The sequence below is a fragment of the Electrona antarctica genome (genome assembly GCF_951216825.1).
Source record: "Electrona antarctica genome assembly, chromosome: 2".
In the NCBI taxonomy this organism is placed as follows: domain Eukaryota; kingdom Metazoa; phylum Chordata; class Actinopteri; order Myctophiformes; family Myctophidae; genus Electrona; species Electrona antarctica.
Window position 1 is genome coordinate 19917699 of NC_136807.1, and position 27827 is coordinate 19945525.

Consider the following 27827-nt stretch of genomic DNA (forward strand, 5'->3'; position numbering starts at 1 on the left):
AACGTTCCATTGAGAAGTTTCAAAAGGATCATCTTAGATGAAGCCTACAGTCCAACACCTGCACATGTTTGGATATGTACTATAGCCTTTGTTCAGGCCTATATATTTATATTTTGTAAGTACATAGTGTATTTGTCCTGCCACTTAAAGATTAGCATTTTGGGGATTTGTTGTATATATTTCATATAGGTACTTTGAGGTGTATCATGGATCAATGGACATTTTATTATACTAAACGCCCCTATGGCAGTGGTTCCCAAACTTTTCAGGTCGAGACCCAAAAGACAGATTAGACATTGCCCGAGACCCAAACTAGTGAAAATATTTTCACTATACTTCTTAAACTAGCTAGCTTTTTCCAACTAAGGCTGCTGGCCAAGATCAAGGCCTATCTACCTCCCTCAGACCTAGAGAAAGTTGTCCATGCCTTCATTTCCTCGCGGATTGACTACTGCAATGCCCTGTACTTTGGAATCGATCAATCTGCTATCAGACGCCTACAACTTGCTTCCCTACAATGGTAGGAATAGATTTTAAATTATTATTGTTTGTCTTCAAAGCCCAAAATGGGCATGCCCCCCCTTACCTCTGCGAGCTCATTAAACCATACGTCCCAGCCAGACCCTTGAGGTCAGCTGACCAACTGCGTCTGATTGTGCCTGGAACCTCATGTGTCACTAGAGGTGACCGAGCCTTCTCTGTGGCCGGTCCCACACTGTGGAATGCCCTGCCCCTTCCCATTCGTTCTGCCCAGTCCCTGGGTGTTTTTAAATCTCTCCTAAAGACCCACTTTTTCTCCCTGGCTTTTAATGTTGCCTGAAAACACATACCATTCTTATACCATGTCTGTTTATACTTCTGCTCTCACTTGTTGCTTTGTTTTTGTTTTGTTATGTTTTTGTTTTCTTTTCTTTACATGCTCTTGTTGTTGCTCTGTTCTTGTTTTACATGCTCTTTGTTCAGCACTTTGGTTTGTCTTGGTCAATGTAAATGTGCTATACAAATAAACTTTGATTTGATTTGATTTGATAAACATTTGTTTTCTAATTTCTTAGATTTGTCTTTGATGTCTTCCTGAAATTACTGATACAAATCACTGAATTTAGTTTTTAATTCATGAATGTTTTTTTTTTCTTTTTTGGGAATGTTTTTTTTTAAATGTTTTGAAATAATAAACATAAAAAAAATAAAAGTGACCCATACAAATTGGTCCATGACCCACAAATGGGACCCAACCCACTGTTTGGGAAACAGTGCTGTATTGGTTCTTACCTTAACTACACAGCACTATTTTTATCTATTTCTTTGCTAAATATGTATTTTGCATATTAATATTCATATTAATATTATACATGTGGGAACCAATACAATAAATAGGCCTTTATTTGATTTGGTTATATACAGGTGCATGTACACTCACTGATATGAACAGGTATGGGTTGGCACTGAATGATGCAAGGTTGGCCACCACCTCTTTCAAACTCCTCACCATCCTAAATACTTTGTCTCCATCTGCTGGCTGACTCTATCAAATGGTTTTCAATGTGAGTGGGCACTGGGCATTCTATTCCATGCAGGCTCTCTCCTCAAATCACCCCATTACATTGGATTAAAACATTCAAAGGATTACAAAATCTTTTCTGATTTTTTTTTATTTTGTAAGACACTTTTAGAGACATTCCTGAAAAGGTCAAACGGATGGTTTTGGTTCGTAGCACATTTTATGCCCGACAAAGAAACACAAATTATTAAGACTACATCAACAGAAAATGTACAAATCATGAAAGCAAACAATATAAACAATATCAAGTATAATAAATATTACATAAACAAAAAACTAAAAGTAAACAAAGTTAAACTATTTGGTTTGGGCAACATTGGGGAAAAAGGTTATAGGAGTTGGAAATAAAATCACTTTTCAGGAACAGCTGAATGTGAGTGTGAACACTTTCATTTAGAGTGGCGGTCAATAATAACAGCCAACAATGTTTTTTCATCCTATTAGCCTGCTGACCATTCACATGGCGGCCATTGTGCAATTACATTATACTCGTCGTCATACACTGAACTATGATGTAAGAGGAAAATGGCTGCCACGTGAACATGGTCAGTGTGGAAAAAGACAAACAAAAAACTCAGATTCACTTGTTACATATATTATGCAACCCAAACCACTGTTCAATCTCTTATTATTGTTACCATTGTAAAGAAACACAAAAACAAATGAATTGTCTTAACAAGGTGCTCCAAGACAAGGTTTACTTAAGTGTAGATTTCTTTTCATTTTTTTCTCCTCCTATGATTTGATACCTTTAGGCCCCTGGTGTGAGTACACACTCACGCCATACTCAACTTTAGTGCATACATTTCCTTGAAACAACTTAGTCACCCACATTCAGTTGATTCATGAGTTAATCGTTTTCTTCTACTCAGCAATCAAAACCCATCATCTTCACGTTAGTTCAGCATACCAAATGGCATTAGTCCAACCGAAGAACAACAGCTCAAAAAAAAACTTGTTTTTCAGTGATCTCTATATTGGCTGAAATGCAGCCATTTTGTGAGGTGGTCTGTTAAAGACAATCAGAGCAACAGATAATATATTCTAGTTATTTAATGGTTGCTGGATCACAGGTCTTTCGGTGCACTTTATTTGAAATCTACTGGCTGCTCGGGATTTCCATCTTTGGGCATGTTAGCATATTCACAGGAGATGGGAATCAGTTTGGTTCAGTCTGGAATTAAGGACCACTGTATCATTCACACAGACACACATACCAGACATTCTTGAACTGACATTCACTCTCACACGCACAAACGCACACACAAGCAGACATAAACAGGAAACAAATTCAAATTCGATTGTACACACTGTGTGCAAGTGTACAAAATGTACACAGTGTGTATAGAAATTTAAACGTGCGCTCAATTCGCTCTTTTAGTGATTCTTCTATTCAACGACAAATACAACGACTGTGCAATATTCATTTGTTTTCTTTTCTTGAAGCAAACCTGGTGCGGTGGAATCACTGTCCCAGGTGCTGCAGGTGAGTCCGATTTGGTGCGCTTCTCCTCAATTTGGGCATATCTCTCCTGTGAGCTCTCCGGTCCAGAAAGGGAGGAGATGGTACGACCTTTGCATTAAGGCCCCACCTCTCCCTGTTCCCACTGCCTGCAGGGGTGACAGCTCCACTCCACCGACCCGGTATACTCCAGTCCACATTACAGTCCCAGCCACTTAATGCTTCTTCCATTACAAAGTGCAAGCAGTTAATGTCTCCCTGCCTCTCCCCTCCATGCAGAAAATTAACGGAAACTAATGCAAACAGCATAAATGGATTGTTATTGTTCAAAACGCAAAAGAAAAATACAGTTCAGACAGTGTCCAAGTAAAGCAATGTGAAGGGAGAAGGCAGACAGATAGAGTGCATTTAGAGTGTCACAAGGAACTCAGTTCATCCACGCAAGTCAAGTGTGGTTCCTTGTTATGGCCACTGGTTCGTCTTCTACCAGAGTGGTTACACCTCTCTAGAAAGGAGAAAACACACAAAACTAAATCAATATACCGGGTACATATACACTATACAGAGGCAATTCATTATGATTACGCGTTTAATTAAAGGTAAGTGAGCATAGAGTGGCATTACTTACGAGGCAGTGAGTGTAGAGTTGAGGACCAGATGGTTGCGTATCCTATAAAGCTGGGCTAGTGTCAGCTTCTTGTGCTGTTGTGCTGGAGACTTTTTGCATTGGGCCAATGTTTCTCCTGAGCCACCTACGCTCACCAACTCGCACTTCCTCTCCATGGAGGCAGATGGCACTACCTCGCCATCCCAGCCGCTGCACTGTGCCTCATTGGCATCGCAGGCGTCTGCCAGGGCCGCCTGGACCTGCCTAGCTTGTGCCCTCGTCAGAGTGGCACAGAGTTTATCCGAGGTTACGGTTGAGTTAAGGGAGTCATAGGACTGGCCAAGGTCAATGGGAAGCAATTCTATGCAGTTCTGGCCCAGTTCGGACAGGCTCTTGCTGTACGACAACGATGTGGTGTTTTCCCTTTCGCTACATATGGGCCGGTCGTGGGGTGTGGGGCTGTCTGCACAAAGGTGGGATGCGGGAGCATCACCGTGCAAGCGCTGCAGAAGATTGTCCTCAGAGCGGGACATGGACAGCGTGGAGGGCATCTGGAGGCAGAGGAGCCGGGACTGAACGTGGGGCCGTCGGCGAGGCTTAGACGACTGGATGACAGACGACTGGATGACAGACAGCTGCGACCCGAGGGATGAGTTGTCTCCTGCCTCCTCCTCTTCTTCCCCCTGCTCTGGCTCTTTTTCTTCTGCATCCTCCTCTTCCCTCTCCTCCTGTTCAACAATTGTGTCCTCCGTTTCGCCGCCCTCCTCCTCCTCCTCCGTGTCCTCTCCCTCACTCTGGCTTGGCTGTGCCTGCAGCTCTCTCAGGAGGGACTCCGGGGAGAGGGTACCGTAGGCGCTATCCATGGATAGAGACCGGCTCTGGGGGTCCAGCTCCAAACTCTCAGGCCCTACCTCTGGATCCTGGATCTCAGGCTTTATGGGCAGGGTGGTGTCCACGCCTGAGTCAGGCGCTTTGTCGGCAACCCCCCCTGGATCTGTGATTGGACCAGGAGAGTCTTGGTGTTCTGGCTCATCGACGTCCATCACTGACAGGGTCTCAGTCGAACCATCAGATTGGCTGAAGGGAGAGAGAGAGAGAGTTAGCTTTACCAAAAGTTACATGCAAATTGACATCAAAGGGTGGTGCTGGGTAGAGGGAATTAGTCATGTACACTCACATATTCATGGTGATAATGCGAGTAGTTAAATTGTTAATTATTTGGAGTTCCCTTCATGTCCTCTCTACTGACGTACCTAGTGTTCTGCTGGTCTTTGTGTATCAGACGTGGGGAGCTGGTCGTGGAGGTGCTGCTCTCATCCTCCTCCATCTCCTCTTCCCCACCCATGACACGTGTCTTCAGACTACTCTGTTGCCGGAGAAGCTCCTCAGTTTGAAAGCTCCTCCGAAGCCTCTGGAGCTGGTTCTGAAACACATTTAAAAATGATATATAGTCAGCATCCAGAACAATGGCCGTCGCCTGACTATTCTGTCCTGTTAGAAGGCATTATGGCGATTGCCATCAGTTATTATGTGAGCAACCAGTCAGCGCTGTGGAGCAGTGGTTTACAAACACTTTCATGTCAAGGACACCTAAACTGATTTGAAAAGATTTTGTGCTAAAATGTATTCATATGGGTGTCCCATATATATATATATATCTTTTAAAAAATCTTTTAGAATGTTTAGCAAATAGGAGATCTACAAGCTCACAACGCGTTGTGGTGTGACGCGATTTGAACTTGTAGAATGTAGATGGTCTTTTTGGTCTTGTAGCTTGTGATATAAAATAAAAGTGGTAGTTGAACCACTTGAAAGTACTGTATCAACTACGTTTGTTCTGAACCCCTTGGGGGGACCACACTTTGAGGACCACTGCTGCGGAGATGGAATATGAACTGGTTCTCCTACCTGGACATTGCAGATGGCATCTATCCAACCTCGCCCCTGGGTGGCGCTGTTGGCTTGGAGAGTGTAAGCTGCCACTGCACTGTTGAACTCATTGAGGTAGATAAGGGTGAATGAGCCTATGGGGAGGAGCCAGGAGAGAAAAACTCAAATCAACTTTTCAGGAGATGAATATAAAATACAGGTCAACTGATCACTGATCATTCCACTATTTAAAGTAAAGTCATCAAATGCAGTTACTGCGTTGGAGTAATCCAATAAATTCTCCAATGCAAAATCCTTCGGTTTTTGGAACCTTATTTCTAATCGATTTCTAATCGATGTTTACTGCCTCTTATGTTTTATTCTTGAAGCTTTGATGCATCTCTATACCCCCTATCAGTATCTGTCTGGTGTCACAATGTTTTCCTGTTATTAGACTTGTTCTTTGTTCCTGTCTTCTCTATTCTCCTATTCTAACTCTTCCTGGAATTGCAATGTGTAGAGCTTGCACAAAAACATATGTTACCCACTCTTTTACACCTGTAGACAATACATACATATACAGACAATAAAGTTGATTGATTTTGAAGCAGATGTAAAGCTTATGTGTGACCCCAGGAAGAATATCTGCTGCAATGCATCTTCCTGTGAGTTCATATACTGTCTCTCACCAGGGTCTTTCAGCTCCTTGCAGATGACATTGTGAATGAGGAGAGGTTGGCGGATGACTTTGACCTTCTCCACTCTCTTCACAGGCTTGGTGATGAGCAGCAAGTCAGTGAATAGGAAACAATAGACATCCATCTGGATGGGAAACACACTCATATTAAATATGCATTATACCATTCTAGTCAATTTCACGTGAAGCAACTATAAAACATACCGGATATACTCTGTGTACGGATAAGAATGAAAAACGGTCAGTCTTACCCTGCTGTCTTTGCCTTCTTTCATTCTCAGTGCTCCCTCCAGGTGGAGCTGTCGAGTCTCCTCCGGGGACGTTTCCTTCATGGGGGCCGTCAGGTCAAAGTGGCTGTACTCTTTAAGGATCTGAAAGACACCAACACGACATAAGGACCAAAATTTAGTCACATCTTCCAACTAACCAAAGCGGCTCAATAATCAGGATATCAGCAACTACACTCTCACCTTCTCCACTTCCTCACTGCTGCCCTCTACAGCCTCATAGGACTCTATGCGGGCAGAGATGGTGGCCAGTTTCTGTCGCTCCTGCCGCTGCTGCATCTGCGACTCCACACTGTTGATGAAGCCCTCCACTGTGACCACCATGCTGGTGACGGCGTCGCGGGCTGATGACTCGTCCGTCTTCTTGAGCACACGCGTGAGCAGCAGGGGGTATTTGGTAAGCCTCTGGTGAGGCTTTGCCAACATGTCAGCCAGCTTCAGACGGTTACACTCCTCCTTTGTCTCTCCCCACTGAACAATGACACACACACAATGAATTGAAAATATGTATGAATACAATATCTGTGCATTCTGAAGATGATGGTTGTTTGCTGACAGCACGATTAACCACTTGAGTGCTATTTAAAAAATGCTCATAAATAGCTGACTCCACAAGCTCATAACGTGATGCGTGAGCTTGTAACCTTGTAGGTTGGCTATTTTTGAACATTTTGAACATTAGAGATGGTGTTAACTAACCATGACAAAGATTTTGAAGAGCTCATTGTCCCTGAGAAGCATGCGCATGTATTCCATACATGACTCCTCCTCCATGCAGTAACGGATGTAGGGCTTGAACCTGTCGCCAAACTGAACCAACGACACAGGAACAAACACACCATGAGTCAGAGACATTAATGACATGCACGTGCACGCCGGGGAAGACATTTTACTGCCATTTGGTTGAGGATCATGATCGTCCAGCACAAAACAATTGAATTAGAAGAAGCAAACAGCTCTAGTGCCTTTCGTTCATTTGAAAGACTTGTTTACTGTATCAATTAAATACACAAAAATGGTGAGTTGTAGTCAGTATGATATATATATATATATGTCTATATTAATGTTCTTTGTCCATTCTCACCATACAGATAATTCAAAGGCTGTATGGTCTCTTTGTGTGCAAACGAATTTGTGTTTTGAGAGTTAGGGACAACATTCACCATATTCACACGGCAGCTATTTTCCCAACCCGCAAATATGACGTGAGAGCAAAACAGCCACTGTGTGAATATAGTCAATTCTTCCTTTTTTCCCTCCCTTTAAAAAAAATAAATGTACAGGGTTATGATGCAACTCACCGTCCTGAATCCGTGATGGAGGTCAGTGGGGTCAAGCAGAGCCCTGGCTTCCCTGGCCTTCTCCAGGGCAGGAAGCATGACCTGGTTCCACAGGGCCGTGTGAAGAAGAATGAGGTCCTGGATGTTACTAAACAGCTTGGTGGGCTCCACCTCGGTCAGCAGCCCACTCTCCTGTAGGTTCAGCAGCCCGCACAGGAATAGCTGGAAAGAGGACAAGAGCAGCTCTGAATATGGTCATATAGGTCTAGTGATTCTCACTCTTTTTAAATTCTAGTGTAGAACTACCAGTTTGATATGCATTAGGCCACAGAACTCCATTTGATACCATTGGATATCTGAGACCCCAATCTATGTTGTAAAATCCACAGTGTTCATTTATATTCTGCGAGTGTACAAATGGAGTTGTGCACTCTCAGAATTACAGACCGGTTAATAAGCAACCTTATTGTCCCAAAGGGACACGGTTAGGGTCAATTTGGATCCCTGGTGGTCCCTGGACCGAACGTTTACAAAAACGATCTAAGCACTACAGCATTTAGCTAACTACTGCAAATAAAATACTTTGCAACTGACAAAACTCTAATCAGACAAGAGTTGATAAGAGATATTCCCTAACAGAACAGACCCACAGAAGATACAGATTGCAGAGTGATAACCCTGCTTATGAACAAAGTTCATCCTATTTGGAACAATGGTTTATTGTGTTGTGTCGTCCTATGAAACACGCTGCAAAATACATTTTGCTGTGTAATAGTACAGCCATGTAATAGTACCATGGTCAAACCATCTTACATAATAACTACACTGTAATCAGTGCATTATCTAAGGTATGTGGTGTGCGTGTGTGTGTGTGTGTGTGTGTGTGTGTGGGACGGGGGGTTTAGGACAGCACAATAACTGTAACCAATAACTGTACTTACATCAGTGATGACTTTGAGTTTCTTGATGTAGGTAGCTTCTGTGTGCAGTAGCTCCCATATGGCCTCTTGCTGGTGGAACTGGCGTCTGGTTAAGACCTGCTTACGAGTTCGTACACGCACACACACAAACACCAACATATGTAAGCTTGTTTGTTTTGATGTACAGTATCATGAATTATCTTTACACACACACACCACACACACACACACACACACACACACACACACACACACACACACACACACACACACACACACACACACACACACACACACACACACACACACACACACACACACAGTGTATGTTGCCATAATGTATGACTGAAATAAATTATTCATTTATTCATTATTTGATTTAATCATTTTGCAATGACCTAGAAGAGCAAGGCAACATATACCAGCATAATTGTATCACACACACACAGTGACGATTAACCGCGAAGATGCAATTACCCAGATAGTAAGTTGGAAGAACCAGGTCAAAGTCATTGCCATTACGCCGTTACCATGATGATAACACCGTTCACACGGAACAAAGACTTACTATCTGGGCCATCAAGATAAAGGTCAATCAAACACTGAGTGGGATCTAAATGAAGCTCACAGTCACACAATCCCTTGATCATTGCGCACACACACACACACACACACACACACACACACACACACACACACACACACACACACACACACACACACACACACACACACACGCACACACGCACACACACACACCAGAAACAGCTGGGAGTGGGCGTATAACATCCTTCCTGGCACCTTTAATGTAATGCTACACTACGCAATAAGTAGTCTACCAAAAGGACTGCCAGGCCCATAAACAAGGAAGAGTTATCTATGAAAAGCGTGACTCGGTGTGCACGGTAACAGGAGCCTAAATAAGGAACTAGAGGACATTATCGTTTAGAGATCATAATGTGAAACAGACAGAGTGGCATGAATGGCCATGGGAGAGTGTTTGAGTTGCGGGAGGGGGTACTCGGGTGTTTGCACATCCATGAATGTCTAAAGTGACTACCTAGTATTAACTCTGAACGCTTCATGTGTGCTCACACCTTTGTGTGTAAATACAGTGTGGGTGTGTGTGTGTGTGTGTGTGTGCGTGTGTGTGTACTCTACCTCCGGGTTGTCCAGTAGTGTCTGCCAGCTGTCCTCCAGTGCCAGGTTGGTCTCCTCCTCCTCCTCCTCCCAGGCGTCCTGGTGGAAGGAGAGCTGCCGTGGCACCTTGGGGAGACCAAACAACGTGTAGCTGTGCAGTTTATTCTGGAGCTGCTCCAAGCGGTCAACTTCCTGTTAGAGACAAAGGACAGAGAGATGGGGGCATGAGCGGAAGGTATTCTTACAAAAAAAAACTAAGAAAAAAAAAACACCAGGACAAACAGCTTAAACTTACCGTTTTATTAGTCAAAACAACATCAACAGCATGAGTGTGAGGAGAAGCCAGAACTAATGTCATTCTTTTTTTTTTTATCACTTAGATTTGTATTAATTTTTTTTGAACAAACACACAATAGCAAAGGAGAACTAATGTCATTCTACCTTCCGTGTGGAACGTTATTGTTATATTCCAACTGTAAAGGGGGGGAGGGGGGACAAGCCTCTGTATTAGCATATAAATAATGTCCTCACAGGCGCCTCAATTCTTAAATAAACTAGTAGCTGCTATTCAGTCTGGCAAGCCTCATGTGGTTATGAAAATGAGCTCTGTGCATTGAGACCAGCTGAACAATAGAGGAGGTGGCCACAGCTATACCATGGAAAATGTATATAGAGACACACGGTTTTGTGTATTAAAAACATTTAACAAAAAGGTCCCATCTAAACAGAACTCATCTAAGATCTTTGTTTACAATTATGTCACGTTTATGTCAGTTTCTAACAATAGTTTTAGAGGTAAACTGATCCCAGTTCAGCATTTCTTTTCCAAGAAACACTTCATGAATACAGGCATTGGCCAAGTTTCCCCCTGCTTTGTGCAGGGGCCAAGGGGCCAGGTCTCAGAGGTGGGACTCTGGCCTGGTCCTGAATGGGTTAATAAGGGCAGGGTAGGCTGAATAGAGATGAGCTCATGCACTGACTGACAGGTGACTGACAGATACTGTCTTTCTCTGACATCTGCTACGGCGCAAGATGTGACCTAAGCAGGGAGAAGACGACAATGGGAGTGTGTGTGTGGGCGTGTGCCTGTCTGTGTAATTGTGCATGTGTGTGTGTGTGTGTGTGTGTGTGTGTGTGTGTGCGCACACAAATGCGTTAATTTGTCTGTACATGCATTTGTACGCACATGTGGACGAGCAAATAATATTGGTTTCCATGTGTAAGAACTTGCTAACTCATAAAATCCCATTACACAATGGAAAGAATTAAGTGAACATAAAAGGCCTTTCCTCACCTACTCAGATCCAGAGCTGTTGCATTTGTTTGTTCAGAGAACAAGGAGGCTTTGAAGGGAAATGATCTCACTGGAAGCTCAGTGGATATGACCTTCTGACCTCCTCCTCCTGACCACAACCGGCTACCGTTTTAATTTGGGCTTTATACTTTGACATATCCAAAGCCCGCCTTTTAATGCCCGGTTTTAATGTGAAAAGGTTTCTGATTCTTTGGGCTACGTAACACATGGAAACATGGGCTTTAATAAGCTCTGTGAGCGTCCGAGGTGTCCTCACCTTCCCGAAAGCCCCGGCTGCACCGGAGCTGAAGAAGCCGCTGAATCGGCTGGCTGCACGGTTCTTCCAGCTGTCTGGTCCCGTCCCCCCCACACTGGGCAGGGAACCCCCCATCTGTCCCAGGGTGTCTGGGGACGGGATGTTCGGCTCCCCCAGGAACTCTGTCATGTTCTTCCTCCGTCGCGCCTGACCCTGCAATTCAGAGAGCAGACAAGGTGAGCGATTTACATGAAGCCGGGTTGGAACTTCAGTGGGACGAAAAAGGGATTAGCAGAAAAAGAAAGAATAATAAGAGTTGCAATGAGGGATGATATCACCTGGGGTGGGCAGGGAGGGGAGGGGGGTGAGGAGTACTTTCCAGTGACACGGATGGAGAGAGACAGAGAAGGAAAGAGACAGATACACAAAGGCAGGATAAACAGGAAGTCAAAGGGGGAATTCGGAGTGAGTGACATCAGCACGGCCGTTAAGGGGATCCTAATGGCTGCAGACACAAACAGGAGAGGGAAGGAATGCCACTTCCTCTGAGCGAACATTCGTTACATCACAAGGAACGCGCGCGGGCGGGCGGAGGGGTGGGTACAAGATTGTTCCATAGGAACGGGTGGTCAGGGTCTGGCCATTGTTCCACCTCCATTGTTACCCTGTCAGTGAGCAGGCCCAGCCGTGCACGCTTGCACATGCAATCTCAATCCACTTTTTTATGAGCGCCAGGGCAAAGCAAACAAACAAGGAGCTACCTCGGTATCTGAGGAAGCAGTTGTTTTTGCCATCGGAGTGTCAGTGCAGACTGAGGAATCTACTGGTGAGGAGTCAACAACAGTCCCCCCCCCCCCCCCCCCCCCTGCCCAACGCCACCCCACAGTGACAGCGAACACACTGGTCACTGACTGATGTTCAAATCTTTTTCAAGAAGAAATTATTTTCCTTAATATCCAGTTTGACACCACACACATGCAATAAAGATTGCATGTGTGAGATAAAAGTACACCATTTAGCATACAAAATGTTGTTACCAAGCCCCTGGATTCTTTGATGGGAATAAATCAACAAGCAGACTAAGAAATAACAGAAGTGCAGAACTTTGTCTCAGTGAGGCCATATGTCCCTACAACATGGCTTAAAATGAATACTGTGTGCCGAGTGTATAGCACAGCACACACAACCCTGTGTACAAAATACAACATAAACATTGTACATCGTTCCAGTAAAATGTGTTCTACATTACACAGACCCCCATTTGGTCCCTTTTTTGGGAAGACTCTCTAAACCACTCAACGAGAGTAATGGCACACAAATGGTTTATGCTGGGTCAGACAAGAAGACAGGAATCCTGAGTGGAGGTTCTGAAACTTTTCAAACAACTCAACAGCCTTTAATCTCTCTTAAATATGCATAAGTGAGCAGAGGGATTTTGTATATGGCTTTTAAAACAAAACTGAGAAATCAGCAGAGGGAAATAGAAAGCATTGCAATTCTGTCTTCCATATCTTGCGACAGGAAAAACACTTTCAGGATCCCGGGACAGTCAGAGGGACTCTGGACCCTTTGCGACTGACAAATACAGCGCAAACTAATTTCTATAGTATGGATTGGACTGGTCTGGCATTTTTGCTTTAAAATGTTTAAAACATTGCATGATAAAATAGACAATAATAATATAATACAAGGGAGAAGATATTTCGCATCCGATATATAATATGTTTAAGAAGTTTGGTTTACATGTACCACTAAACAAGTTAACGCAAGTCTAGAAACTCCATATGTCCATGTTTACCCTTTAAAATCTCTTCAACAAAACTATATTGGAAAACCGAATTCTCAAAGACAATGACAAGCAAAAAATGATACAGAATAGAGCCACCACAAGTTAACAGTACTCACCATTGAAGCCAGCGGCATGTCAAAACTAACAAAAACCATCCTAATCCTTCAATTGGATTCATGGATAGCAGCCCATAGTGGTGCCAGCTGCTGTGCTCTCTCAACTTCTAGCCTCCCCGTAAGCCCTCCACCATACAATACACAAACACGCTATATTTGCATGTCCGGAGTGTCGACAGCTGTGAGAATTTGGGGTTATTGTCCATCAAGAAACTTCTATTGAACTTGAAAATGTCCTGGTCCTTACACGCACCCGTTTTTGACTGTCTGCCACACACACTATAAGGCTGGTGTATCCCGCTGTCTCCGACTACACCCTGGTCACAGAGAGTCTCCTTGAACTGGGGGGTATCTCTTGCCCTGTGCCACTGTCCAAACAGTGAGAGGTGAAATCTACTCTCTGAGCGGTCCAGCCTTGCTGCATTTCACTCAGACACTGGCCTGATGTCATAGCAACCAGGAGGATCCTGTCCCATTGTGTTTGGCAGGAAAGAGAAGGCGGAGCCACAGGGGGAAAGGGGGGTTTCATCTGCATACGAGGAGGTGGGGTAAAAAAAGAAAAAGAAAAACAGAAAACAGAAAAAAGGTGTCTGTCACCCCTTTTGTTAAGTGGCATTGGACACCCCATGTCCTTATACGGACTCTCCCACCAACAACACATGATACAGAACCCATACCCCACCAGCCACGGCTGTCACAAACTCATTCCCACACAACATTGTTTCCATTTACTATAAACCACTTCAGTTCTGTCCAAATTGGACAACTGGGAATGGGAAATTTGCACAACCACGAATGGCAATTTCCTCCTACTACTCTAAGCGAAAGCAAAACTTTTCACTCAGTGCCACTTACTAATCTAGTTGTGTCATTTCAAGTCATATCATACGCAAAATTCATTTTCTATAACTGTCCAAACTTGCTGCCTTTCACTATAAGTAAAAACAAAACTTTTCACTCGGTTTCATTTTTGTCACTTACTAATCTCAGAGGTATTATTTCAAGTCACATCAAGTAGATTTGTAATTAATGCTTCCTCTATGCCTAGGGAATTTCAGCAAAAAATGCATGTTATGACTTGAAATTGGATTTACGGTAAGTTTTTTTTTGGTTATTGGGAGGCTCTGCCATTACTGTATGAGCGTATGCAGTCTGCACTGAATCACTGTTTTACCCAGAAACGAAGCCTGTCTGATTGACCACAACAAGGAACAAACAGAACCATAATCACCTAGCGGGAAATTCTCCTTGTTGACTTGCTTGCTCCAAACTTTTAGGTAGGCTGCTCATGCTCAGTAGATAAGATCAAGCATGCACCAGTGCACCACCCATAAAATTTAGAGTGTAGAGACGCAGACATTTGCAAAAACATGCAACTGAATGTAATCTAGGGCGGCCATACTTCTGCAGGAAGCAATTCTTGCGCTTATCTAAAATATGAACAACCTCTGAAAAGTAGCAGCAGACCTCAAGAGCACGGACCCTCATCTCGCTAAGCAAACATTAATCATGGTCACAATGTTTCAGGAGTCTCTCCTTTGTAGACCTGTCAGTCTGTGGTAGTGGCTAGGGTTGCAACTATCGATTATCTTCTGAGCGATAATTATATCGATAACTTTTTCAATTAATCGAATAATCGAGAAGTGTGTTTTATTGATAATTTGATAAACATTTTGAAAGAAAAAAAACATTTGTTTTAAAATTAAAATCGATTATCGGTTATTATTTTTGTATAACTACCGTAATTACATTGATTAGATTAAATGCTGCCCTAGCAGTGGCCCAGAGACCCTGACCTCTTTTTCTGGAGCTGACAGGTCTGGGAACTCATTCTGGATCAGTGGGGCTAGAGGGGGGCCAGTCAGGTTAATGATATCAAGTCTTGTGTTCATAGCCTTATCTCATCACTGCCTTTTGTGGCATTAACCTTGGCATGGAAGCACAGGGTGACAGACCCCCCCTAAAGGGGAAGGGATTCAAGGGATTGCATTAAAACCAAGTAGTCACACACAGAGAGCAGCATCGATGCTTTAAAACCCTTGTTTATACTGGTCACCTGATAACGATTCCCCTTGATCAGGTGAGTTGATTAATGTTTCGCAAAGAGTGCCAATGCCAACACAACTTCCTGAAAGTATGGGTCCACACACATACGGCATACATACAGACAGGTGACAGATTAAAGGGAAAAAATAAACAAAAAACTACCTTAGTAAGGGTTTTCAGTAACTGTACAAGCTTGTTATGATCCTATTATGACACATGTGTACCAACTAAATATCTTCATACTGTTGCTCCAGTATAACTAATCCACCACCTCTCCCCCCTCATGCAAGTAATTGACAATATATAAAGTCACAACACCAACTTTGATGGGGAAGTATTGGTTTGTTTTCAAAATATATGGGGTTTTTTTCATTTCCTGAAAAAAAAAAAAAATGTCATTGGAGTTAGGTGGTATACTAAATGAAATGAACGTGTTTATAGACATGTTCATACAATTTAAAACATTTGAATCGTGACAAAACCTTACTAAGACACTAGGTTGGCGGCCCGGACGGTTAAGCTCAACCGTCTGACGGCGTGCCGCGGGTTCGACTCCCGATCCCGACGGCCTTTGCCGCGTGACTCCCCCCCCCCCCCATCTCTCTTCCCATTTCCTGTCAAATTACTTTCAACCTATCAATAAAGGCAGAAAAAGCCCCTAAAAATATCTTTAAACAAAGCCCATTTTAAAAAAAGACACTAAGTTGGCTTTTCCTTTCATTTGTCACACACACGCACGCAGCCATGCACGCACGCCAGTGACCGGGAAATGTGAATAAATTGCAACCCTTGATGGTCAGCCTGCATACTGCACGTTTCAAGGCCATTTCCATTCCACTGGCCTTGCTCCAGTAATCAAGGCCTGTCTAAAACATTGCAACAGTTGTACAAATAGAGGCTTTCAGCCCTGAGGGGAGAGGACTAACAACAATGCTCTGGTCACTTGGGGACCCCAAACATGTATGAAAGGTATACCAGCATGATGCTACTATGTCCAATACAAGCTCAACCACCCACCCACAGACCCCCATGGAACCCAGACCGCCATGGAACATCTAAAATTTCCACTATTGAGGTGCATCATACAATTAAGTGCTGACGCCAGCCAAGAGAAGCGGTGCACTCAGCAGTACAATATCAAGTTTAAATTGCATGAATCCCAAGTAATTGACATGTTTAGTCATCTCACCTTACAGCCACTGGATATGGGTCTAGGGCAAGGAGGTGCCTCTGGAATCTCTGAGTCCACATCCAGCAGGTCCCAGCTACGCCAGGAGGTGAGGCGCCCAAAACGACGCACCATTATTATAAATATATATACAAAATGTTTTTTTTTACAAATGATACAATCCTCAGACAGGAACACACGTGTTAAATCCAAACGTCAAGGAGATTCCATTGTCAGGGAAGCCGGCCGGGACGTTTTGCATAATAGAGGAAAGCGCAGAGCCCAGTGAAGCGTGTGGCGTGCCCAGGTAGATCCTTCCCCTGCTACACGTCAGGGGCGTGTGTCAAAGCGACTATATGGTCCTGCAGGTTGTACTCCGGGACAGCAGTCACACACAGCGTCATAAAACAATTATGACAGTGCGTGGGTATCCAACCTCTGTCAATCTTCACCTAAACTAAAGCACTGTGGGAGGTTCATCGTCTAGCAGGCAGACAGACAGACAAGAGAGTCAAATAGGCCACATCACTCTCTGTCACACACACCTACTGCCATGGATACACACCTTGAAGGCTTTCTAGTTTCTCAGAGACAATGCATGCTCCTTGCTCCGCCTACTCCCTGTGGGAAAGGAATATTACAGCCTCACTCTCTCCACCCCTGACTACTTGACAAACACACAGACTGTAAAATACCTCAGTGTTCATTTAACTCAAGAGAGTGGACAAATGTAACCCGTAAATGGTTCATCTGTTTACATCTGTACGCTCTCTGGGTCACTAATGGATAAATGTACACTATGCACACAAGTCACTTTACATCCACAAACACACACATGAACCATGAACTGACCGTCTGGAAAACATATTTTGCCATATTGACACCACTGTATTAACTTACAGAGTTGATTAGTAAAATTCTGTGTATTTGTTTAACTGTGAGTGTAAAAAATGACCCTTACAGGTCTAATTAACACATAGTGTTAACACTAGTTTTGAAATCAATATCTTTCTTTTCGCAGTGAATTCCTTTTGCCCAGCATTCTTCTATTCTATATATAAACTTCTATATATAAACCATTCAGCATTACAAACCAGTTCTCTTTCAAAGGCAACTGTATGCACATTTTGTTTTACTAGGAGGAACTACAGTATGACTTCTGCATCCCAGATACTTCTCACTATGTTAATCAATCTATACTGACGGGATCATTATTAAGCCTCAATACATGACTTATGTGGATTGGATTATCGTCGTTGTCACTGCCAATCACCATCAGACTGTGTTGTTATCACACCCCATCAAAAGCAGCAATGATGACTTATGTGCCACGCTGCCATTGTCATTCCAAGTGGCGCCGTGTTAAATGACAATCGTTCCCATTGTGCGTTGTCACAGAGGTCAGCTAGGGAAAGATTTGGTAGCTGTTGGATTTTGTAGCAAAGTCCATTGTCATCCAGACAGTTTATCCTATAGTTGGTGTAACAAATGGCACCGTTAAAAAAAAAGAAGAAAGAAACCAAACTTCCAATGAATGAAGTGTTGAATGCACTGTATAGGTTTTCAATGAAGGCAGACAGTCGATATGAATACAATATCACTGTTTTCTATTCCATTATTTGTGGAGATGTATATTAAAGAAGAATTCCATGCTAGAAGGCTTTCTTACCTTTCTTTGTAGTCGTTACGTCCCCACCAAAGAGGTCCAGGTGTTTTTTTGTACAAAAACTCCTTATTGGCTATTTCCCCTACCATAAGCCATCAATGAATTGCATTGAATTGAATGGGAATTGAATGGGGCTATGGGGTGTTGTGCTAATTCACTTATTTCCATCGAAATAAGTAGTAAAGTGTGTCGCTTGGGATATTATTTACATTATGAAGAGAGGATATATACAAAAAAATAATAATTTTGAGCGATGGAAATAAGCGAATTAGCACAACACCCCATAGCCCCATTCAATTCCCATTCAATTCAATGCAATTCATTTAGAGCTTATGGTAGGGGAAATAGCCAATAAGGAGCTTTTGCACAAAATAACACCTGGACCTCTTTGGTGGGGACGTAACAACTACAAAGAAAAGTAAGAAAGCCTTTTAGTATGGAATTCTCCTTTAAAGGGATAATGACATCCCCCCCGGGGAGGTATTAAGATGTATATCAAAGGAGATGTATATTAAAGGGCCTGTGTTTGGGCAAAGACAAGATGAGATATGAATCTATTTCTTATTCTTTCTTTTTTACTTTTATCGTTGTATTTACTTTTTCGTATCTTAAATCTTATATTTCATACTATTTTCTCTGATGCATCACGTTCTTGTATGTAAACACACTAGCCCAGTAAACAGATTCTGACCCTGAATTTCCCATGAACGTAGATCTGTGCTACACACGTCATCATGGTGCCTTCGGTGCCTCCAGGCATCTTGGCTTGACTCAGTTCTTTCATGCTTTGGCGGTTACTAAACACCTCCATCACACCTCCTCTGTCTGTTGCATAACGAACGTTTTCTCTCCCCAAGGCTATGCCAGCAGACCTCTTGATTCCCATTTGTTCCTCTCTCAAGGCTATAGGCCACCTTTAGTGTAATATGAACCTCACAGGGACAGTGACGAGATAGGATTGCTGTGCGTGTGTATGCTCATATTCTAACACACTAGGCAGCAGTTGTCCCTGGAGGATCCTAGGTCATCAAGGAGCCAACCATTTGCTAATAATAATGATAATCCCAGCAGCATCCCTACTTGTGGCTAGTAAGGCTAGCCACAAGTAGCGTCCATAGCAAAAAACAAAACCCATTTTTTTTTAAATTACTTACATATTTTCCTACATTTAAAAAATGTACACGTTCATAGGGCTGATGACAATAATTTTGCTTGACGAGTAATGAATTTTCACTCAAATAATTGTAATTTCTGTCGTTGAACATGATTGGAATACAAAAAATGCATTTATTTTTGGCTTTTAGGCTTCGTAAACAAAAGTTGCACAGGGCAGATATAACAAATAACTTAATATTTAATTATTTTAAACTCAAAATGCGTTTGTAGATCTGTTAGTTCCACTATTTATGTTTTTAAAATGGAAATTATTATGACTATTACGCAAAGAAGTATTGTGATTATCTAAAATAATTGCGATTAGGCGATTATGTAATCATTGTGACAACTGACAAGCCTACATGCTCATTAGATACCACAAAATAAGATGGATGTCTGTTTAGTTTATAAGCGTGAACTTGTTAGGTTGCTTGACTGGGTCTAGAAGATTGTTTCGTTTCTAAATTTGATACCGCCCTACGGTAATGAATAATGAAAAGGTTATTATTTTGTTATTCTTCTACATTCAGTTTCCAATGTTTTTATGAAAATGTATGTGTATGTGTGTGTGTGTGCGCGTGTGTGTGTGATAGTGTGTGAGTGCATGAGTACGTGTGTATTTACAATGTAATACACATTGTAAAGTACTACTGGATAATGGTGCTCAAAAAATGCAGACCATTCACCATTTATGGATGTGTTATATAAAGGAGCAATCAAAAGAGTGCAAAGATCACTTTCAGTAAGTATATTATACTTACTGGAAATCATAGCCTAAGTGTCTTGACTGTCTGGCTGGGCTATCTTTATAAGTTACTGTATAGTACCATGTGACCAAGGGGACACAAGTATCTATTCTCAAGAAAGCAGAAGCTAAAGAAAGGGAAAGGACATGTTATCTTTTACCAGTAATGTTATCTGTGACACAATGCTTTTTTAACTATTTTGATTAAATCTGTTGTTATATACAACATAATAAAGATCAATCCTCAACTCAAAATTTTGGTTGATGTGTGTCTATTTTTGTGAGTCCGAAGGTCCCCGGTTTTCGAACCTCAGATATCCAGGCTTGATTTAATTTGGCACACACAAATCAAAAATGACTTTAAATCAATGCGTGTGCACTCAGAGCAGGCACGCGTGCATTTTGTGCAGAGTGCCAAAGCCACTGCCATAGAAACTCCAAAAGACTGCCGTCAGCAACCAGAAGGCCAAGCAGAGCTTTTGTCTTGCAGGCTGGTCACATGGGCTGAGACCCAAATGGGTCAAAGTTGTTCTGCTCTTGGGTCCCATGAGAGTTTTAGAGTGACATGTACAAATCACCCTGTATTATCCCAACACCCAAGACAAGAAACTCAAAGCCTTTAGACTGAAAGGTTTACTGTAAGAATTCCTGTTGCAATTGGAGCCAACTCATGCATTTCCACCTCTCTGCCGGCTCTACTATGTTCCTCTCTCTGTTCCTTCCAAACTCTCAGTATACAACAAATCTGGTCTTTCTCGGAAAATCTGGTTTTAGTTCTGCCATCGTTTTAAATTAACTTTCGCTTCCATTTTAGGCCCCATCACCAATACTGACTTATTTCCTCTCTTATTTCCTGTCTGTTTTGGACTATTCATTTTCCTGCTTCCGAGACCTCCATCATAATAATATTTTGGGAGCATACCTATGTTCCCCAGGTTCTATGTTCCCCACCATGCAAAAAAGGTTATTTGTTCCCCACTTAAATAAACCTAAACCTAAACCAGAAACCTAACCCAGTAATTTTAGTAATTATAGTAAGACTAAAAGTATTTTAGCAACTTAGTCTTAGTGTTACTTTTAGTAGCAAATTCTGATTTAAGCTTTTTAACAATGACTTCTGGTGATTAGTAGTTTTTGTTCCCTACCTATGTTGAATACACTTATTGTAAGTCGCTTTGGATGAAAGCGTCTGCTAAATGACTGTAATGTAATGTAATGTAACAATCCATTGAACTTTAGGCCTGCCTAGGCTACTTAAACTATCTAGTCTTAGCCAACTAAAAATAAACTAAAACATAATTGCTCAGACTCTTCAACAAAGATGGCAAAAACAAACATTATTTGTTCTGTACTTGTATACAATTGTATAGTACAAAACACTGAAGTCCTTAAACCAGAAACCTAACGCTAACCCTAAGGTAAGTGGGGAACATAGAAACTGGGGAACATAGGGATGACCCCAATATTTTCTCTAGCTTTATATCCCTGTCGAGTAATCATTCCCAGGTAGGTAAGCTCTCATCTCTTCCATTACTTTCAGTTACAACCATAATGTTGTCATGGGAGGAATTACTCAAACATAGGCCAAATCATAAGTCAGTCATATCACAGATTTATAATTTGTTTACACGCGTTTACACCTCAGTTGATAAATTATATATGTATTAATACAGCCGTAACTATCTTACTTCTTACAGGTACGATGTATTGCATTTTTTTCTTCGTTTTTTTATTCCCCTCTAGCCTACCTCTTTTTTATTTTTAATGAATTTAATTTATTTATTTAGTTTTCCTGTTCCTTTTCTAGGAATATTACATACAATATTACTTTGCTTCCCCCTACGAGCTGTGGGAGGGTGGGCAGGAAGGTGGGAGGATATGTTTTGTCTTGTCAGTGTTTGTGTTGTTTAAGGAAAACAAAACAAAAAGCGGTCTCTGATACTCATATGCTTGATTATATTGTATGCTCTTTTGTCAAAAGTTTGTCAAAAATTATTATATTTTTTAAATCATTCCTGTCCTATAAGTCGGTCTCGACTGTCAAATGTACTCTGCTAACAACAGCAAATTCAACAAAAAATCCCACGTCACAAAAGTCCAGTTTTGTTTTGTCTGTCTGATCTCCAATACAACATACAGTACACTGACCTTCATCAGGGTTGTGCATGGCACATTACTGCCCCCCTGAGGACCGCACAGAGCTGTTGCTTTCAGAGAATTATGACACTAAAACAATGGGGTTGGTTGTTTGTAGCACAATTAGGGATCAGTTTGAAAATAACAGCCGTGATACACATACTGTACATACACACCAGAAGGTTAAACTACTGTTATTTTGACTCTAAAACTGTCCCCTGGAACAAACGCTTTGGCGAGTGATTTTACTCATCTTTCGTGAGCAACGCCCAGCGTTTGTCTTCCTATCTTAGTTACTTGACCACAGATGGCTGGAAAAGGCCGTAACACCAACCTCATCTCTGAACCTCTACCTGTTTCCAAGCCCAAGGCAACAGTGACATCAGAGGCAGATTTACGTTGACAGTATGCACATACATGCACACGTCACACACACACACACACACACACACACACACACACACACACACACACACACACACACACACACACACACACACACACACACACACACACACACACACACACACACACACACACACACACACACACACACACACACACCTGTAAAGTTGTAAAGTGGGTCTAGACTCGCCTCAAGGGAGGATTACACACCCATTCCCTTGTTTTCACTATGCAAAAGAGACCGGGCAAGCCCACACAGGGCAATTATCTAGACTTGACTTGAGTCACTACTAATGTCTGGCTGGGAATGGGTAACATTATTTGATTGTCTATAGTACTATATACTGTATGGTCGATAAAATGTATGTACACTATGTTGTTCATATATCACAGTGACACAGAGAAAAGAGTGTAAAATAAATTACCCTCTCGTAGCTCAACAGGTATATAACGTCTATGGATGGGCTATGGATAAGAAACAAATGGTCCATTAATTCTATTACACATGTATTCACATAAATTGGGACAAAGTGAACCCAGTGACTCTCTGTCCTAGTTCTGAGCTCTCAGTCTACACGGCAGCCAAGTAGACCGGAGTCATACAGCCCGGATCTCTCAGCACTTTTCCTCAGTGCCAAAGCAACCACTTCCTGTAGCCACAGGATGCCTGGGATGGCACAGTACTGAGTGAACTCATCCTCTGTGTGCCAAGGCCTGACCCACACAGCACAGAGTGGATTGGTGTGCGTGCCGTGCGTGTGTGCACTCACACACCGACGGTGCCGAGCATGGAAAGAAACAAGCATACACCGTCGCAGAGTTTCAGTGCCACGATGGGCAGGCCGGCCGACAGTTGTAATGGCATTTGTTGTGGTCATAATTTACCATGAGATATAAGCCACTGGCATCAGGGGTTGAGTTGGGGGGGTGGAGAATTATGGAAAGAAGAGGGTGTGACCTAACAGAGGGAGAGACAGTCACAGGGTGTGTGTGTTATTGTGTGTTTGTGTGCACACAGCAGTTGTGGTTGAGGGGGCCGCTGCACGATTGAGCTTGATACATCAGACTTAGGTTTGCACAGGTCTGAGTTGAGAGTGTCGTATTTGATATCGTCATTGTAAACATGTGATCATGAGTGACTGGGTCAGTAATATCCTGCGTGGCGAGGTGCAACTCACCAACAGGTCGATGCTTTCGCGTCGTCCCAGAGATCCGTGCTCCACCTTCTCTGTGCTGGGGCTGAGGATGTAGGGGCTCTGGCCTCCCGAGTTCTTCATGTTGGGCAGGCTGAGGGATCGCAGGTCCTTCACGCCCTGCTCAACCTTAAGCTCATCACCTGGTCGTGCTGAATAACAAACAAAATGGTTGAGCTGTCTGAGTGATATTTTCACAGTTTGATATTTTGACAGATAGGAGTTTAAACAGAATAATTGGGGGACAGACAGGACATAAATATGAAATAATAATGCAATAAAAAAGAAGGAGCTGTGTCAACATTTTATGTCCTGGGGAAAGCTACCTAAAAAACACTTTATTTTGCTATTTTGGGGAAGATACTGTATATATGTCCATCCAGTGCAAAGTACAAAACATAATTTGATATCTGATAAATGCTTACGTGCAATGTGTATTACAACAAAATTTAAAAATAACAAAAAAAAAGTAGTATGACAGACAGTATGACCATTGAGCTCACTATACTCAACTCAAAGAGTGAATTAGCAGCTGAAACTAGTTAGTAAGTGCAGGAGTCAGGACAGATGGACTTGGATCAACTGAAATTTATAGCAGTAGTAATAATTATAAAAATGTCAAATGTTTATTATAAAAATGTAAACAAATCTCATTTGATAAAGGTCTGACACACACATTTTTCATCCAATAAAGATATAAACAACAGAACAGTATGTATATGGGGTAGTGTACAAGAATAGAACAGAATATGGAATCAATCAATGAAACTCCATTCTGATGGCAGCCCTTCCCCCTCCCCCACGACCATGTGACTGGCTGAGTAAACAGCTGTGGACTGGATTGTATGCGTTGAGCCGACCCCCGTGTGACAGTCTGTATGTAACTCCAGACTGTGACTGAGAGCTGTGAGTCGGGAGGGTGGGGATTTCAAAAGAACAGCAAGCGCTAATCAGTCATGGTATGGGATCTGTTTTATGACAGGCTTAATATGGGCCTTTTGATCCGTACAACTGCAGTTCCTATGCAAGGGTCCAAGACTGATGGGCACCGACGCGTTCCTAGTTTAATTTGCAAATTCAATGCCAAAATTAAGGATAAGGGACATGTGCCGTTGTGTGCACGTTTTAGGACTTCTAACAAAGCTCTGGTTACTGGAAAAGGTTCCAGAAAGGGCTGTTGCTTTTTGGGTTACATTTTCAATCTTATCTTCATATAATTGGTCCTCACTAATATAAGATGATACCATTTCCATGGTAATAACTATGTTATAACAAAAAGATTTGCCCATCTATGGTTTCATCCACTTGAAATGAAACGGATTGAAAGAAGCTGTAAATATTCCATTGTATGTTTCTGCACCCTAATTCTGGCAGGATGTGAAGACACAATCCACTTTTTCCTTCTAGACTGAAACATGGGTGTGAGAGGAAACTAGGGCCATTGCCAGCTGTCCTGCCCAGATATTGTTTGTTCTAGGGCCATCTGAGCAGAAATTCTCTAGAATAAAAGCCTAATAGCTTGTTGTTGTGTTGTCTCAAGACTTTATTGGATCCCTTATCTTTGTTATGTCTCACATGCACTCACTGCTAGGATCAAAAGCGGCACCACTTGATGAACTGCTTTGCAACCTCACCGCGTTCCAAAAGAAGCAGAGCAGAATTGGATAAAACTGTTCAAATCAGGCCTGGACGGTTAGCTCAACTGTCTGGGCACCTAGGCTGCTGAGCCAGCATGACGGCGTGCTGCGGGTTCAACTCCCGATCCCACCGGCCTTTGCCGCGTGTCTTCCCCCCCATCTCTCTCCCCATTTCCTGTCAGATTACTTTCATCATATCAATAAAGGCAGAAACCCCCCCCCGAACAAACAAACCTTACCTTTGACTTTAAGATAGTGTCCACCAAAGCGATAGGCCTCAAAGTTGAGAGACAGCGGCGTGTTGGACTGATCCAAGAACAGGTCAACCCGAGACAGCTCAATGCCTTTCCTCTCAAACACTGGACCCAGAACCTCTCTAGTAACACATTGACAAAAGGCAGTAATCAGTGTCACCATACTTATTCAATATATTATATACAACGCTCACACAAATTACAGAATAGATATACACATACGTATGTGGCATGGTCACTCACTGGTCAGTGTATATTTAATCTAGATCATACCATCATATCATCACAATGAAAAAGTTAAGAAGAATCAGACACGATCACGCAAGAGAACACAAGACCAGACTCAGTAGTACTATTCTATTTCTTGTTAGTTGTTCATGCCACTCAGACAGAGCCCCACCTCAGGGTTTTCTTTTTCATGGCAGGGACGATTTCTGTGTCGATGTCGACGTTCAGATCAAACTTGAGGCTGAAGCACTCCTTACTAGGATCCTGCAGAGGGCAACAGATAACACAATGTCAATACAGACAAGAGCAGGGTCTTGTCTAGAGAGCTGGCCAGAGAGCCTGATGAGTGTATTCTCTCAACAGAACCACAAGGGGGCTCCTTCGCACCGTTAAAAATAATACAAATCTGTACAACAGCTTGCTCCTGAAGTGTTATTTTTTACTTGTACCACAGAAAGTGGTACAGATGGTACAATGTTTCTCAGGTGAAATTATTTGTGTTCCACCCCCCTTATTGAACTGTGGCTCACAACACGTGACCACAGTGGCATGTTATAGTTACAGGGCAGAAGTAGATTACTTTTAACACCAAGTCACAATTTGTGAATTATTACCATTCCGAGTTGAATGCGCGAGCAACAAAAAGAGGAAGGGAAAGATATAGATGGAAAGAGAGAGAGCAACAACAGCAGACAGAGAAGCAAAATCTGTGAACTGTCAATCGTATATGGTACTCCTGTACTATCTGCACAATTATTTATTTATACTTCCTGTATACACATCTTACATTTTATTGTTATAAGCAAAAGCACAATTCTTTATATTTTTTCCGAGCTCGTTTTGACAATTCTTATAGCATTTTATAGCAATGTTATAATGCTACACAGCTCTGTTTACACATTTCATTATTCTAGAAGGCCTACATTTTAAATGTACATAGTGCACATGTCTTAGTTTTGATTGTTTTTAACTCACACCCTCTTTTGGCAATGCTTATATATATAATTGCTTTTGGCAATGTAAATGTATGATTCCCATTCCCATGCCAATAATGGTACTTTGACTTGACTTGAACTAAACAAAATTGAATTGAAATTGTACTTAGAGAAAGCATGACAGAGAGAGAGTAGTCCGACTCTGGGGTAGACTATTAATATCACTGGCTCTCTGTGTTGTACAACTTTGACCAATGAGCAAACCTTATGTTGTTCCAGTACTGGAACAAAACAAAACATTTAGATCTTTAATGCTTAATTTATTCTCCATTGCGATGCGTAGTGAACTTGTAGATATATTGGGCTTAAGAAGAAAGACCACAAGAGCAGTGGTTCCTGTGTGTGTGTGTGTGTGTGTGTGTGTGTGTGTGTGTGTGTGTGTGTGTGTGTGTGCGTGTGCGTGCGCGATCACTCACATCAGTGTGCCGTCTCCGTGGCTTCTTCTTCACCAATTTCATACCCCCTGTTTTACGTTCCCTGAAAAATTGTTGCACACACGTTAAAATCTACATTTATATTCCCTTTCATAGAGCAATGATGAATAACATACATCAAAACATACAATAAAATACATCATTTCTAATTTCTGTATGGGACTATTTTCTTTCCCCACCAATAGTCCCTGTTTTGACAACACAACACACACACACTCCTGATAGTTTGTCCCCCAGTGCAAAACAAACAAACATCTTTCAGAGAGTACAGTGACAGTACAGACAGTACAGTACAGTGAATGGAACATGAATGGAACATGAGAATTATGTAATAAGCTGGATGACCCAACAGTGGACTACTGACCCACGGTCATTGCCCCCCTCGTCTTCCTCCTCCAGGTCAGAGGGGGGGCTGGTACGCGGGGGACAGGAGCGTGTGGACACGTTCCGAGCCAGGATGGAGCCTGAAGGGCAAAGAAAAACACAC

General features: G+C 42.3%; 1 protein-coding gene across 4 annotated transcripts in view; it reads right to left on the bottom strand.

Annotated features, from left to right (window-relative positions):
• Window positions 1–1389: 1389 nt before the first annotated feature.
• The window catches only part of plekhg5b (pleckstrin homology domain containing, family G (with RhoGef domain) member 5b), a gene marked incomplete at its 3' end in the record, with an annotated part of 71143 nt that continues 44705 nt past the window's right edge, over window positions 1390–27827 (bottom strand). Inside the window, exons 4-20 of one of the 4 annotated variants that reach the window (XM_079496051.1) lie at window positions 27705–27804; window positions 27323–27383; window positions 26084–26175; window positions 25669–25805; window positions 23778–23944; window positions 11395–11586; window positions 9845–10015; window positions 8705–8800; window positions 7785–7985; window positions 7183–7293; window positions 6667–6954; window positions 6448–6567; window positions 6189–6321; window positions 5539–5654; window positions 4884–5053; window positions 3652–4707; window positions 1390–3528 (exon numbers count right to left, since the gene is read on the bottom strand). In XM_079496051.1, coding sequence (XP_079352177.1) covers window positions 3519–3528; window positions 3652–4707; window positions 4884–5053; window positions 5539–5654; window positions 6189–6321; window positions 6448–6567; window positions 6667–6954; window positions 7183–7293; window positions 7785–7985; window positions 8705–8800; window positions 9845–10015; window positions 11395–11586; window positions 23778–23944; window positions 25669–25805; window positions 26084–26175; window positions 27323–27383; window positions 27705–27804 — 3221 coding nt within the window. Of the gene's footprint in view, window positions 3529–3647; window positions 4708–4883; window positions 5054–5538; window positions 5655–6188; window positions 6322–6447; window positions 6568–6666; window positions 6955–7182; window positions 7294–7784; window positions 7986–8704; window positions 8804–9844; window positions 10016–11394; window positions 11587–23777; window positions 23945–25668; window positions 25806–26083; window positions 26176–27322; window positions 27384–27704; window positions 27805–27827 lie in introns of those variants that run through there. The other 3 variants (XM_079496050.1, XM_079496052.1, XM_079496053.1) reach the window with 3 other exon arrangements.